The 16,410-nt window shown below is 43.2% G+C and overlaps 1 protein-coding gene, 1 long non-coding RNA gene and 1 pseudogene across 2 annotated transcripts in view; 1 reads left to right on the forward strand and 2 right to left on the reverse strand.

Moving 5' to 3' along the window:
* Positions 1–2,254: 2,254 nt before the first annotated feature.
* Positions 2,255–16,410, forward strand: part of LOC143940267 (hydroxysteroid 11-beta-dehydrogenase 1-like protein A) — a 36,717-nt gene continuing 22,561 nt past the window's right edge. The window contains exons 1-2 of the mRNA XM_077461453.1: positions 2,255–2,423; positions 11,438–11,568. Of these exons, the coding sequence (XP_077317579.1) occupies positions 2,339–2,423; positions 11,438–11,568 (216 nt within the window). The 5' untranslated portion in view covers positions 2,255–2,338. The remainder of the gene's footprint in view (positions 2,424–11,437; positions 11,569–16,410) is intronic.
* Positions 2,971–10,516, reverse strand: LOC143940268 (uncharacterized). The gene is made up of 3 exons (XR_013263845.1): positions 10,262–10,516; positions 4,959–5,154; positions 2,971–3,306 (listed from the first exon to the last, which is right to left on the reverse strand). It is a non-coding gene; the product is annotated as an uncharacterized LOC143940268 (long non-coding RNA).
* Positions 7,952–8,059, reverse strand: LOC143941740 (U2 spliceosomal RNA; annotated as a pseudogene).

A 16,410-nucleotide genomic window follows, 5' to 3' on the forward strand; every position in this document is an offset into this window, starting at 1 on the left:
CTGTCCGGCATAATGTCGTAGTCACGATAAAAATCGCAAATCGCTGTTTATATTCGCTTGTTTATAGCACAAAAAATAAAAACTGCAGAGGTGATCAAATACCACCAAAAGAAAGCTCTATTTGTGGAGAAAAAAAGGACGTCAATTTTGCTTGGGAGCCACTGCGCATGACTGCACAGTTGTCAGTTAAAGCGACACAGTGCCGAATTGCAAAAAGTGCTCTGGTCTTTGGCCAGCCAAATCCTCCAGGGCTGAAGTGGTTAAAGCAGTTTATTATAAAAATATTTTTAAGAGGGCTCCATAAATATGTTTAAATTGGGAAAGAGAGTATTAACTTATTAAGAGGCAATGACCTACCTGATCACTTATTCCTGGATGGCTGGTTGGATTAGATTACAGCCTCTTGGATGCATTTGATATAAGGTAAACCTAATTACAGACCTTGCAATTGCCTATATTTCTCTCTCTGTCAATCATTCCACTGGAGCTGCTCCATATGGGTGAAGGTCTTGGGGGGGATGATTGCTGACATGATTACTTGATATCCATGGTAAGGTTTCAGTCTGGAACTAGCCCAATATACATCTGAATTTTGTCTTCTGCACCTTCACTACAACATTTGGTTGGAAGACAAGAGGAGCTCCATGGATGGAAGTGATCCACACACCTAAAGGCCCATACACACGATCAGACTTTTTGACAACAAACATGCAAATTAGCTGTTTTTGAGCAACATCCGACTGTGTGTACGCTCCATCGGACAAACTTTTTTGGTTTTCATCAGACTTTTGTTGGCTGTGCGAACGGACAAACTTTCTGGCAACAAAAGTCCGATGGAGCAAAGTCTGATCGTGTGTACAGAAAACCGTAGGACTTTTGTACAAAGTACAAACAGGCATGCTCAGAACCAATGCAAAAGATCAGACAACAATACAGAAGTTGACCAAAGGTGGCAGTAAAGAGCAGAAAAACCACATAATTTGGTGAAAGTTGGCTGAAAAAGTCCTGCTGTGTGTATGCAATACAAGTTCAGGGCCGACGCCCTTTGTACAAAAATCCAAGGGAAAGTTCGTACAAAGTCCTATCGTGTGTATGAGGCTTAAGCAAGACGCACTTGTCTTTGTCCTCCTCATCTGGTTGCCACCACACACGTTTGACACCATCTGAACCAAATACGTTTATCTTGGTTTCATCAGACCACAGGACATGGTTCCAGTAATCCATGTCCTTAGTCTGTTTGTATTCAGCAAACTGTTTGTGGCCTTTCTTGTGCATCATCGTTAGAAGACAGCAAAGCAGACCAATTTCATGCAGTGTGCGTCGTATGGTCTGAGCACTGACAGGCTGACCTCCTACCCCTTCAACCTCTGTAGCAATGCTAGCAGCACTCATACATCCATTTCCCAAAGACAACCTCTGGATATGATGCTGAGCATGTGCACTCAACTTCTTTGGTCGACCATGGCAAGGCCTGTTCTGAGTGGAACCTGTCTTTTTAAACTGCTGTATGGTCTTGGCCACAGTGCTGCAGCTCAGATTTAGGGTCTTGGCAATCTTCTTATAGCCTAGGCCAGTGATGGCGAACCTTGGCACCCCAGATGTTTTGGAGCTACATTTCCCATGATGTTCATCTTCACTACAGAGTGTCGGAGCATCATGGGAAATGTAGTTCCAAAACATCTGGGGTGCCGAGGTTCACCATCACCATCTTTATGTAGAGCAACAATTATTTTTGTCAGTTCTTTGCCATGAGGTGCCATGTTGAACTTCCAGTGACCAGTATGAGAGAGTGAGAGCGATAACACCAAATTTAACACTCCTGCTCCCCATTCACACCTGAGACCTTGTAACACTAATGAGTCACATGACACCAGGGAGGGAAAAAGGCTAATTGGGCCCAATTTGGACATTTTCCCTTAGGGGTGTACTCACTTCTGTTTCCAGTAGTTTAGACATTAATGGCTGTTGAGTTATTTTGAGGGGACAGCAAATTTACACTGTTATACAAGCTGTACACTCACTACTTTACATTGTAGCAATGTGTCATTTCTTCAGTGTTGTCACATGAAAAGATGTAATAAAATATTTATAAAAATGTGAGGGGTGTACTCACTTTTGTGAGATACTTTATATATATATTTTTAAAGAAAAGGATAGGTGTGTCTGTCACAGAGGTTACCAGACTTTCACCTGAATGGCAATTTACCCTTGTCATAAAAATCAAGGCTAAACTGCAACTGTGAGCTTTTTACACAAAGCAACGTCTGTCTATTTCAGGTCACATAGTCCAGGTAACTGGGCTGCTCTGTCACTGAGGAGTTGGTATTCCTTTTGCACAATGGCAGTAGGAAAGCTGCTGCTGATTTCTCTGGCTGTGGGACTAACTGCCTATTTCTTTTATGACACAGAAACTATAACTCCAGGTAAGAATGCCTTTCTGTAAATTTGTTGCTGTTCAGAGACATTAATGTTTTGCACAAAACATATTTTGTGTTGTAATGTATGTTTACACCTTGAGTTGCAATTTAGCATTGTAGTATTATCTATTGTGACAGACCTAGCCAGGACAGAGGCTTTTGGAGGGGACTGAATGCTAGCCTCCCGATCATGGGCCCTGCCATTTGGGGGAATTGTGCTCTTTGTGTGCTGTATGCCTTGGGACCCTTGAAGTGGTGTTACTTTGGATTCAGGTCCATGTCCCCCCAGGACACACAGACTCTTGGAACCCTTTATGTGCCATATGTGTTGGTAGGTTTTCAGTTGTGCCATACTCTACATTTTTGGGATGATGGATTGAACATTTCAGTGTGAGATGTTCAAAGCTTGCAATATTTTTTTTATAGCCTAACCCTGCTTTAAACTTTTCCACAACTTTATCCCTATATCCTGTCTGGTGTATTTCTTGGCCTTCATGATGCTATTTGTTCACTAAAGTTCTGTCAGAAACCACGAACCAGACTGAGACAGAAGTACAATCAAATCACACTTGTTTATTAATAAAAATAAAAAAGGTAAATAGAAAAAAGCGTAGTCAAGCATAGCCAGAGTCCAGTAGCCAGATCGGGTAGTCAGCCAGTCCAAAGTTCATTACCCAGATCGGGTAATCAGCCAGGCCAGAAATCAGGGATCCAAGGAGAGCAACTGCAAGCAGGATAAGAAGCCAGGAGGGATGTCAGCAAGCCAGTCTTGAAACAAACAGCAGGAGATGGTTCCTTGTGATGTGACCAACGCGAAGGCAAAGGAAAGAGTGAGCTGGAAGGCTTTAAATAGGCAGGTCAGACGAGCATCATCGGCAACAGCTGGTAACTGTGGAAAGAGAAGAGAGCTGACAATTAGCCGACAGCTGAGCGGCCAGCCCAGAGGAGGAAGGGCTAAGCCAGCCCTGACAGGATCTCTAACAAACCTCAGGGGGTGTCAGAGAACAGCTGTATTTATACTAAGATCACACACAGGTGGACTCTGTTTACTAATTACTGAATTTATCGGCGTATAGCACGCACTTTTTTTCCCCATAAAATCAGGGGGAAATCGTGTGTGCGTGTTATACACCGATCCCCCGCTGATTATCAGCTTCTCTGCGGCTTTTCTGCCATTCTCGGCGGCTGTCGGCTATTTTCGGAAAGCCAAAAAGCCCCCGAGAATGGCCGAGTGCAGGCGAAAATAGTCAAAAGCCTCCGAGAGCTACCGAGCGCTGCCGAGATACACAGGACATCTGCTCTATATCTTGGTGGTGCCATTTTTAAACGGCAAGCCTGCAAAAGACACTGACAAGGCTGCAAATGACTTGACAAAGCTGCAATGGAAGGCTGAAAATGACTGACAAGGCTGCAATGCAAGGCTGCAAATGACTGACAAGGCTGAAATGCAAGGCAGAAAATGACTGAGGCCGCGTACACACGGGTGGACTGTCTGGCCAACTAAGTCCGTCAGACAATCCGACAGACAGTCCGTCCTACTTTTGAATGAACGGACTTGACCACACACGATGAACAGACAGTCCGCTGAAAGCTTGCGCGATGACGTGTACAGCACGTACGACGGGACTAGAAATACGACGTCCAATACACTGCAATGCAACCTTCGGCCGTGTAAATCCTTTCTGAGCATGCGCCATACTTAGTCCGTCCAACTTGCCTACTCACGAGCGGACTGTCCGCTGAAACCAAAGTTGGACGGACAATATTACGGAAATTCCGAAAGACTTAGTCCGCCAGACTGTCCGCTGAAAAAGTCCGCTGAAGCCCACACACGAGCGGACTGTCCGCTGAAACACGTTTCAGCGGACCAAGTCCGTCAGACAGTCCGCCCGTGTGTACGCGGCCTGACAAGGCTGCATTAATGGGCATTTAAATGTAAGTTTTTTTCCTTAAACTTCCCTCCTAAAAGTTTTTTTCTTTAAAATGCCCTCCTAAACTTGGGGTGCGTGTTATACGCTGGCGCGTGTTATACGCCGGTAAATATGGTAGGTGACTTCTGAAGTCAATTGGTTCCACTAGATTTTAGTTGGGGGTATTAGAGTAAAGGGGGTCTGAATACAAATGTTTGCCACACTTTTCAGATATTTATTTGTAAAAAATTGTGAAAACCATATATCATTTTCCTTCCACTTCACAATTACTGGTATGTGCCACTTTGTGTTGGTCTATCACATAAAATCCCAATAAAATACCGTACATTTACAATTTTGGTTGTAACATGACAAAATGTGGAAAATGTCAAGGGACATGAATACATTTTTAAAAGGCACTGTATCTGATATACCTGATGTTAGAATTTTTGATATAGCTTTTGATAAATGTTTTTCTTTTTCTATTTCTTAAAGTGATGTTTTTAGTATTATGTAAGCTAGACATTTTTTTTTTTTTTTTTATATAGTGGTTTTAACAAATACAATTCCAGCCTTCTCATAGTAGTGTAGAAAATACCTAAAAAATGAGGTTGTGAATTTTTAACTTTACCTACTGTGCTTGTCCACTTGCAATCTGAAAGTGTTTGTAGCTTTGTGTTTTTTTCTAGTGAAGTGGATATGGACAGATGGGTCTGTGTCATACATTTGATGTCTGTCACCTTCTGTAGCCATCAGGTTCTGCTGTATTTCGTCAAGATCTGCCCATGTCTTCCAGACAGTAATATCAGCATGTGAAAGTGGTTTTGCTGAAAACATAGGAGAGAGGTCAGCCATACATTCATAATTGTCTCTAGCAAAACTTATATCTATGAATGGCTTTCTTGGCAGTACCCACATTTAAGGCAGCTGCCATCTCATGTCTATGGGCAGCTCTAGTTTTGCTCTAATCTACTATCTATTAAAGTGAGCCTGTCATCAATTGTTAATATCTGTAACTAAAAGTGCTGTTGCTAAGCCCTGGCACCACAGGGTGTGTGCTTCAGTTTGCTAATGAGACCTTAACTGATTATATAGGGGGCTGTTGGATTGTAACACTGATGGGGAGGGTCTAAAGCTAACAATACACAGAGCAAATTTTGGTTGGTACTGGAAGAACCAGCAGAAATTGACTCTGTGAATGGTCCTGTCGCCATCCTCCCAGCCAACATCCTGCGACTGAAAAAAAAAATGGAGCTGGGCAAGTTGTCAGCTGATCAATTCCTGAATCTAATCAGCTGCAGGCATTGTTTGGGTATTTCAAGAGCTGTCAATACTTTAGCAACAGCAGAAGTTTTGTTCACCCACACTGTTTAGCACAGATGGGGGAAATTAAGTAAAGGCCTCAGTAGCAATCTTGACTTCTTGTCGCCCACCCACAGTAGTTGCACTGTGAGCGGATGGCAGCTGCAGGCCGGTTGACATACTGGTATGTCGTGGCCTTTCTTCCTGCCGACCTGTGCTATGATTGGACACAGCGCAGGTTTGGCAGCTGATTTCAGCCAATGATTTTGGCTGATGTTAACTGATCGGCTGTGGCCAATCATACACAAAGTTCAGTGTTTACAAAAACAGACAGATAGTTAAAGAGGAGCTCCAGCCCTCCCACAAAAAATTAAAAGTCAGCAGCTATAAATACTGCAGCTGCTGACTTTTAATGTATGGACACTTACCTGTCCAGGGAGCCCGCGATGTCGGCACCCCAGCCAATCTTTGGATCGGCTTTCAGGTGCTGCCACCGCCATTCCCGTTAAGGGATCCTGGCAGGGAAGCCTTTCAGCTTCGCAGCCGGTTCCCAACTGCTCATGCTCGAAGTTCGCTGCGTTTTCTAATTGGTCTGGTGGCGGAGGAAGGAGGAGGGGGCCAAAATTCTGAGAAACGGGTCTGCAACCCCATCTCCTGGAAATGGGGAGCGGTACCTGTCAAAAACAGATCCCCTTTCCCTTTCCCCCCCTGAAAAGGTGCCAAATGTGGTACCGGAGGCAGGAAACGGATAAGTGTAAGTTCCACTTTTGAGTGAAACTCCGCTTTAAGTAAAAGCAGCACACATTATACATTGTTAGGCACACAGTTAACACTTTGATTGCCCCTATATGTCAGTGCCATTAGTACAGTGACAGCATACAGTATTAGCACTGATCCCTGTATTAGTGTCACTATTAATGTAAGTGTCAGTGTACCACCCAGTCAGCGCCAGATTGCCACCACACTATCACAGTCCTGCTATAGTTACATAGTTAGTCTGGTTGAAAAAACACACAAGTCTATCTAGTTTAACCAATAAAAGGAAAAAAACAAAAAACATACAATCCCATAAACATAATCTTATACCCACAGTTCATCCAGAGGAAGGCAAAAACCCCAGCAAAGCATTATCCAATTTGCTCCAGCAGGGGAAAAAAAAAAAATCCTTCCTGATACCCCTGAAAGGCAATCGGATATTGCCTGGATCAACTTTACTTTTTTTTTTTTTTTATTGAAAGCCAGTGGCGTGCAAAACACACTCCAAAAAACTTCACCCGGTGCATAAAAAATGTGCACACACATAAAGAGTGACACAAAAAAGTGCAGACGGGTACACAAGTCCTCTAAAATCAGAGGACCTTGTCCTGAATCCCCCGGGGCGTTTAGGCTCCTGACAGGGACAAGGACACTTAAAACTTGATCTTCCTGGCCGAAACCAGTCAGACCCCGTTCGTCGGAAGGTCTGCCGAAACAGACCCACCCAAATACTAGGTAGGGCTCCCCCGAAGGAAGACCCCAAACCCTAAGGCAGAGGGTGAACTAAGCGAGAAGGCCATGTCCACCCCCACACCAGACTTTCAGGACAGGCCCTAGAACCTGTGACCCTACTCATCACAGCAAACGTGCAAAGTGACAAAACAAGACGTGACAAGACACACTGAAAATAAATAAAAAGTGGGGAAGGGATAGTGGAGATGAGAGTGAAAAGGTGGTCGTTGTGTGAAACAACGACCAGGCCCTCCGGCCGGGAATAAAAAATTCCTCTGGTCCCAGCCAAAAGGCCCGGCCCAAGAGGCAGGTGCTAAAAAAGCGTGTCATGGTGCAGTGACCGTGGTGCCCAAAATCAAAGTGACCCTCACTCACAGTGATTGTTAGGCACCCCTGGACTGCCACTCCAGGGGCACATACTCCATAGGCTTTCAAGACCGCCCCCGACCCCCGGCCCAGACCACAGCAGCCCCCACCCCAGACAGGAAGGCATGAAGATCAGGAAGCTTGGTGAGAGCCCTTTACCATCAGGCTCCACCGTCGCTCCCATCACTCCTTCCTAATTATATTCGGATGTACTAACCGGCACTCCCCCTCATCCATAAGGAGTAACCAGCGTTCCTTTCCGAAAAACTGCCCGGGGCTAGAGCTACCCCAATCCAGACCAGAGGCCGGGTACCCGGCCCTCTGGATCCGACCAGGCAGCACCTGCCCTCACCAGGGGCATCCTTCCAGATGGCTCAGACTCAACCATACATCGGCCCCCAGTATACTGTCGGGCGGCACGACGTGGCCCCTACCGAAACCATCCTTCGGGATGCAAATTACACCATCGGAGAGCGCCGCCCAAACCCTCTCAAATAGGGATGGACCAGCGCCTCCTTTGGCAACTGATAAGAACAGATACTACACTTGATCTTAGCCAAAAGGCCGAGAAGCGATGCAATGCCTGGAATTATTAATTAACCATGTAGTGACCGCCTGCAATGTACTGTGGATGAAAGGCCACTGTAGGCAAAGTGACGTACCCATATGGGCCTCCTGCCTGGCACCCGCTGTGATTGCACACAGCTGGAGCCTGTCAGCAAGCAAATGATTCACAGCTGGGACCTGCTAATCGGCTGTGTGCAGTCACAGCCCAGAGCCCTGTGTTAGTAAACAACACAGAGGGAGCAATCTGCCAGTTTCTCGGTCCTGCCTTGCAGGACCGAGAAACTGAGAGGTTCCTATGTGTACACATATTACACATAGTTGGGCTCATAGTTAAACCTGCCCAGCCAGTGTCATTAGTTCAGTGACAGTATATAGTATTACCACTGATCACTGTATTAGTGTCACTGGTGATGTCATACTGATATGACATACTGGTATGTCGTGGCCTTTCTTCCTGCCGACCTGTGCTATGATTGGACACAGCGCAGGTTTGGCAGCTGATTTCAGCCAATGATTTTGGCTGATGTTAACTGATCGGCTGTGGCCAATCATACACAAAGTTCAGTGTTTACAAAAACAGACAGATAGTTAAAGAGGAGCTCCAGCCCTCCCACAAAAAATTAAAAGTCAGCAGCTATAAATACTGCAGCTGCTGACTTTTAATGTATGGACACTTACCTGTCCAGGGAGCCCGCGATGTCGACACCCCAGCCAATCTTTGGATCGGCTTTCAGGTGCTGCCACCGCCATTCCCGTTAAGGGATCCTGGCAGGGAAGCCTTTCAGCTTCGCAGCCGGTTCCCAACTGCTCATGCTCGAAGTTCGCTGCGTTTTCTAATTGGTCTGGTGGCGGAGGAAGGAGGAGGGGGCCAAAATTCTGAGAAACGGGTCTGCAACCCCATCTCCTGGAAATGGGGAGCGGTACCTGTCAAAAACAGATCCCCATTCCCCTCTCCCCCCTGAAAAGGTGCCAAATGTGGTACCGGAGGCAGGAAACGGATAAGTGTAAGTTCCACTTTTGAGTGAAACTCCGCTTTAAGTAAAAGCAGCACACATTATACATTGTTAGGCACACAGTTAACACTTTGATTGCCCCTATATGTCAGTGCCATTAGTACAGTGACAGCATACAGTATTAGCACTGATCCCTGTATTAGTGTCACTATTAATGTAAGTGTCAGTGTACCACCCAGTCAGCGCCAGATTGCCACCACACTATCACAGTCCTGCTATAGTTACATAGTTAGTCTGGTTGAAAAAACACACAAGTCTATCTAGTTTAACCAATAAAAGGAAAAAAACAAAAAACATACAATCCCATAAACATAATCTTATACCCACAGTTCATCCAGAGGAAGGCAAAAACCCCAGCAAAGCATTATCCAATTTGCTCCAGCAGGGGAAAAAAATCCTTCCTGATACCCCTGAAAGGCAATCGGATATTGCCTGGATCAACTTTACCTGTAAGTCGCCGAATACCGCCATTATTGGTTTAGTGTCATAGCTGTGTAAATTTCAGTATACGTATAGTTTCGCACAAATCCAATAATATACACTTATTGGGATTTTTTTTTTTTAACCAAAGGCATGTAGCAGAACACATGTTGGCCTAAATTTATGAATACATTTTTTTTTATTAGATATGTTTTATAACAGAAAGTAGAAAATATGTTTTTGTTTTTTTCTTCTTTTTTTTTTTCATTCATGTTGCAAAACATAAAAAAGTGGTAATCAAATACCACCAAAAGAAAACTCTATTTGTGCGAAACAAATGATAAAAATGACATTTGCATACAGTGTTGCATGACTGCACAATTGCCAGTTAAAATAGTGCAGTGCCGAATAGCAAAAAAATGCTCCAGTTATGAAGGGGGTAAAACCTTCCAGAGGTTTTGGGAAATTTAGTGGTTAAAGTAATTTTAGAAGGGACATTAAAGCAGCTTCTCTGGACAAAGGAGGTGCAAACAGACACCTTATGGTACTGCTTTTAAGAAATATTTTTTTCAGTCAGATATTTAGAATGGATTAAATGTTCAATTTAAGAATATAATGAAGCACCTTGAAGTATTGCAGCCTTTATACAAGCACTTAGCTTGACTCATCTTTCTCTCAGAAATGTACTGCTGATCAGTGCAGACAAAAATAAATGTAAACAAAGATGTATTTACAGTGGCCTGGGCCCATTATGAAACCTTTTAAAGCCACACAGTACCTTATTCATAGGAGTCTCCGGATGTAGAACTATTTTGTTCCCTAAGACAACAATCACTTTCTTCTCTTTCAAATCCTCCTGTGCAGCCTATAGAAACAAGTGAGAGAATCAGGTTGGTTACTGTGGAAAACGGTGTTAAATCAGGTTAGGGAGTCTCCAAACAAGACCATTCAGATGAGATAGTAGATCCAAATATTGCAAATTTTATTTCACTTCAGTGGAGAAACACAAAATACACAGTTCACAGTTACTATGAAGTGAGTAAGGTGAAATTGTCCCTGAGGTTACATCTACAGACTATACAATTTTATACTTATGAATATGCATAAGATATAGGCGTGTTTTAAGCAAATTCTAGGCATAATCTAGGTGTGACCGTATAGTTAGTCCAATCAGGGTCCATATCTTCTTAGTAGAAAGCAAACAGTTAAGTAGGTGGTAGCATCATGTGACTGATAGAAAGTGAAACAAAACTCGGAGGCTGCCATGACAGTTCTAGTTAGATAAGACAGTCCAATTTTAAGCCATATTTTGGGGTTTTATCAGCAGTTCATGTCATCACACATCCAACAGTTTTGTTTCTCAGGAAAAGAAACAAAAATGATTAAGGAAAGTAAGAAACAAGCATATTATAAATTCTTAAAGTGATAGTCTCTATAAATATATGTATCTTAACATTATCAGACCCCTATAATTCTACTCAACAGACACTTTGAGAATGTTGTACCTACTACCTCAGTGGCACTGTCTGGAGGAACATAGACACCATATGGCATTATCTTTAACAATTTAATACATTTCTAAATACTTGCCAAGAGTCTCTATGGATAAACGTGAAAAATAGCAGCCCGCATAATGTAGGCTCCCCCAGTTGCACATACCTTAATCATGCATCTACACATTTGTAAGGGCATACCTACCCCCTGCTGTCTCCTGCAACTCACTTTTGGTTGTTCAAGAAATGGGCAGCCTCAACATCTGATAGGGAATTACTGTACAGGGTAGGATAGCATTGTACTTTCTAGGATTAAGGTATGTGTGCCCAACTAAGCGTGCCCACAGTACATTCCACTTGCTACTCTACTGTACAATGGTTTACCAAAAGAAAGGTGAAATTATGCCATAAGGAGACCAGTATTACCTGTGAATATCTCATGATTTATCTGGATCTTGCAGGCATGGTAAGAGGGAAGAAAGTGCTGGTCACTGGCTCCAGTACTGGGATTGGAGAGCAGATCGCATATAAATTTTCAGAAATAGGAGCTCATGTCATGCTCACAGCCAGAAGAGCCGAACGACTACAAGAGGTATGCTTTACGTTAAATATCTCGGCATTTTCTGTTATGTCACATAATCTGATTTAATAAGGGTATATAAATCTTCATATATAAAAATTGTAACTTAAATAAAAAGTCCACTTTTCATATATAGCAACGCATTCACACTTTTCCCAAAAAGTGAGTTAATCAAAGTTCTATTCAGTGTCCAGAAAAAATGGTGCTTGTTCTATCCGTTCCTATTGTGATTTAGGTACAGCTTCCACCATGTAGTTCACCACTTGTGGTTCACAAACAATCCCCCTTTGGGGATGCACTCACCAACAGCAAAAATCCAATGCACAACTAGGTAGTTGTGCATTGGATTTTTGCTGTTGGAAGGTGGTGGAAGAAAGCAAGGAGACATCTAGTGGCCAAAGAAGAATGGTGTAATGGCATTGTGAAGGCTTATGATTTCAGGTGTTCGGTGAGTGCATCCCCAAAGGGGGATCGTTTGTGAACCACAAGTGGTGAACTACATGGTGGAAGCTGTACCTAAATCACAATAGGAACGGATAGAACAAGCACCATTTTTTCTGGACACTGAATAGAACTTTGATTAACTCACTTTTTGGGAAAAGTGTGCATGCTCTGCTATATATGAAAAGTGGACTTTTTATTTAAGTTACAATTTTTATATATACTTATGTTTCTGTGGTTTTAAAAGCAGCAGCTTTAAAGTGTGTTTTTTTACGTAAGTGGGGTACCACTTATGTATTGTATTTAAGTTTGCATATTAGCATCCAAGAGCGCGGAGCAGTGTGCTATTTGGGCCGGCTTTTATAATTTTTAGCATATCTTTTAATATATAAATCTTCACTAATATAAAGTGCACATGATATCGCTGCAATAAATTAATGTATTCTTCCAACACCTGGGTTAGTCTAAAATGCTTATCATTTGTACTGTCTATGAATGTTATTTTAACCACTTCCCGACTGGCTCGTGGCGATATATGTCGGCAAAGTGGCACGGGTGCGCAAAACATCATACACGTACGTTGCTGTGTCCTCCGCGGCTAGCGGGCATGCCTGCTGTGCGCCACAGGAACTTGCCTGTGCATCCTGCAGACTCGATGTCCGCTGGTGGCCCGTGATCGTGGCATGGAGAGGCAGAATGGGGAGAAGCCATTTCCCTGCTCTGCCTAGCAGCATAACAGGGATCTACTGCTACAGTGATGGGGAGCAGTGATCTCTGTCATGTTATGCCCTGTACACACGGTCGGACATTCCGACAACAAAATCCGTCAGATTTTTTCTGACGGGTTTTGGTCCAAACTTGTCTTGCATACACACGGTGTCGTACAACACGTACGACGGGACTATAAAGAGGCCAGTAGCCAATAGCTTTTGTCTCGTAATTTATTCTGAGCAGTTTGTGCGTCGGAATTGTCTACACACGATCAGAATTTAAACAATCGGATTTTGTTGTCAGAAACATTTTAAATACAAATCTCAAACTTTGTGTGTCAGAAATTCAGATGGAAAAAGATGGAGCCTACACACGATCTGAATTTCCGAAACACAATCTGATCGCACATTTTTCGTTGGAAAGTCCGACCGCGTGTACAGGGCATTATAGTGAGCCCATCCCCCTTGAGCCCATCCCCCCTACAGTTATAACATGCTGAGGGAACACAGTTAACCCCTTGATCGCCCTCTATTATTTAACCCCTTCCCTGCCAGTGCCATTTACACAGTAATCAGTGCATTGTTATAGCACTGATTGCTGTATAAATGTCAATGGTCCCAAAATAGTGTCAAAAGTGTCCGATCTGTCCGCCGCAATGTTGCAGTCACGATAAAAATCGCTGATCGCCGCCATTACTAATAATAAAAAAAATGATTAATAAAAATGCCATAAATCTATCTCCTATTTTGTAGATGCAATAACTTTTACGCAAACCAATCAATATTTGCTTTTTGCGATTTTTTTTTGTTTTTTTTAACCAAAAATATGTAGAAGAATACATATTGGCCTAAATTGTGGAAGAAATTTGTTTTTTTATATATTTTTTGGGGATATTTATTATAAAAAAAGTAAAAAATATTGCTTTTTTTTCAAAATCGTTGCTCTTCTTTTGTTTAGGGCGCAAAAAGTAAAAACTGCATAGGTGATCAAATACCACCAAAAGAAAGCTCTATTTGTGTGGGTACAATATTGCACAACAGCGCAACGGTGCTGTATCGCAAAAAATGGCTTGGTCAGGAAGGGGGTATATTCTTCCGGATCTGAAGTGGTAGTAAAGAAGAAAGAAGTATGGTCCCCAAGGCCAAGTTTATTGAAACGTTGCTAAAAGGCACTGCTTTTTTTACAGCAACTCTTCAAGAATCGTATAATATACTAGAAAATAAAATACTGAACACAGCCATATGGAAATAAATTTAACAAATCTAATAGTTAGAGAAATAATGTTAGTTACATTTAAATATTTTTTTTTTCTTTTAAATTTACATTTTGTCTGGTCCACTGAGGGACGCATTGGTGGTTATTTACTAAAATTGAATAGTACAAAATCTGGTGCACAACTGCCTGGAAACCAATCAGGTTCCAAGTTTTATTGCCAAAGCCTAATTGAACAAGCTGGAATTAGAAATATATTGGCTATAATTTACAGCTGCACCAGATTCTGAGTGCACCAATTTTAGTAAATCTACCTCATGAAGTCATTAACCTAAGGCCGCGTACACACGGGCGGACTGTCTGACGGACTTGGTCTGCTGAAACGTGTTTCAGCGGACAGTCCGCTCGTGTGTGGGCTTCAGCTGACTTTTTCAGCGGACAGTCTGGCGGACTAAGTCTTTCGGAATTTCCGTAATATTGTCCGTCCAACTTTGGTTTCAGCGGACAGTCCGCTCGTGAGTAGGCAAGTTGGACGGACTAAGTATGGCGCATGCTCAGAAAGGATTTACACGGCCGAAGGTTGCATTGCAGTGTATTGGACGTCGTATTTCTAGTCCCGTCGTACGTGCTGTACACGTCATCGCGCAAGCTTTCAGCGGACTGTCTGTTCATCGTGTGTGGTCAAGTCCGTTCATTCAAAAGTAGGACGGACTGTCTGTCGGATTGTCTGACGGACTTAGTTGGCCAGACAGTCCGCCCGTGTGTACGCGGCCTTAGGCTTAAAATGCTGCTTCCAGGAAGATTGGATACTGGCAAACAAAGAAAAAACTGTAGGCCAGCCCGTGATAACCTGCTAAACAGTCAGATTGCAGTGAGCTAACCCATCTACCTGATAAAATGCAAGAATGACGCATGCATTCTATCCCAGACCATTACCTTGACCACCTGGGGCTGTCTGTCACACCATGTATATGTTTAGTGATAATTTTGTGCAGAAGTGAACTATTGCCACTGTGGATTTGACACCTTAACAAGATGCTTACCTTTCTGATAGAGAACACACCTGTCTTTAAGGACTCAACCAATGAGCAGCTGGAAGCCTTTTGTAGAGCTCTGTTCTTATTGGAAGGTCCTGCCCTTCACCCAATGCCAAGGTTGATCCCTCGCTTAGAAGAAGCATGGGAGAGATGGCTGTAGCACCAAATTTCAGCTGTGAGAGTTTTCTAGGAGCCTCTTGTTTCATTTCTCACTTGTGTACGTTATCAGTTTATCTGCATAGGACACGTTGGCTAAAGTACTGGATTGGGGAACCTGTGTGTTGATCCGCATGGCCTTTGGAGGACAGCATCTCTTCAGACTAATTCTTAACAATATGATCAAGAATTCTGCTGGTGGTGAGAACATCCAACTTCTCCCTCCTTATCTGTTAAGAGAGTGTTTCTCAATTCCAGTCCTCAAGGCGTACCAACAGGTCATGTTTTCAGGCTTTCCATTATTTTCCACAGGTGATTTAATCAGTTTCACTGCCTTCGTAATTACCACAGCCGTTTCATCTGAGGGAAATCCTGAAAACATGACCTGTTGGTGTGCCTTAAGGACTGAAATTGAGAAATATTGTGTTAAGAAATGTCCCAATTTCTTCTCTACTACCTTGACTCCCACATTGAGATCCCCCAAACTTGGTTCCTCATCCACCCGCAAGGTCTGCCACTCAAAGTCTACCAAAACCTCAAACAAAGCTTTCTCTGCCTGAAGGTGCACCCACACTTATCAGTTAACCTTTGCAGGCGCTTTGACAGCTGGAGTCTCAGACATTCGATTGCAGGAGGTGGTCCTACAGGTCCACAGACTGGAGTTTCATTCCCTGTCCTTCAATTTCTCACCTCCTGGCTTCCTGTGTTATGGCACAGTTTAGCAGCTCTCCATTGAGCCCTCTTGTTTTGTCTGGATCAATCTGAAAATTTGCATGAAATCCAATAAATCTGTCTTTGCCTCCCTTCACCTGGAAGACTTTTTGACTTCTGTGTACATTAAAGATGCATGCTTAAATGTCCCTATCAGCAATTCATACACTTTTGCTGTGGGGCCCCTGCACTACCAATTCCTGGCCCTGTTCTTCAGCCACCAGGGTGCTGGCCCCTGTATTAGTCCTATTATGTTCTTGTGGCATTTCCATTGTGAGATACTTAGATGACCTACTGTTAAGGAAACAGCGTTGCCAAGTTTTAATCCAGACTTCTACAACACACCATTCCTTTACTGTAGAAAAAGTCAATTTGGGTGGACTGAATAATTTATCATTGAGGACCAGGTTGTCCCTCACCTGGTGGCTCGGGATTCCAGCTCTAAAGTTTACATTTCTGGGGATCCTCATGCTGAACAACAGCCAATCAGATTGATTAGGAGTCCTGGTTGGTGGATGAGTCCTGTCTTCTGATCAACATTCTGAAACATCAGGTGATTTGACTGTCTCCACAACATTGGACCATC

This window comes from Lithobates pipiens, unplaced genomic scaffold, assembly GCF_037356315.1.
Source record: "Lithobates pipiens isolate NorthernLeopardFrog02 unplaced genomic scaffold, aLitPip1_a1.2 Scaffold_3, whole genome shotgun sequence".
Taxonomy (NCBI): Eukaryota; Metazoa; Chordata; class Amphibia; order Anura; family Ranidae; genus Lithobates; species Lithobates pipiens.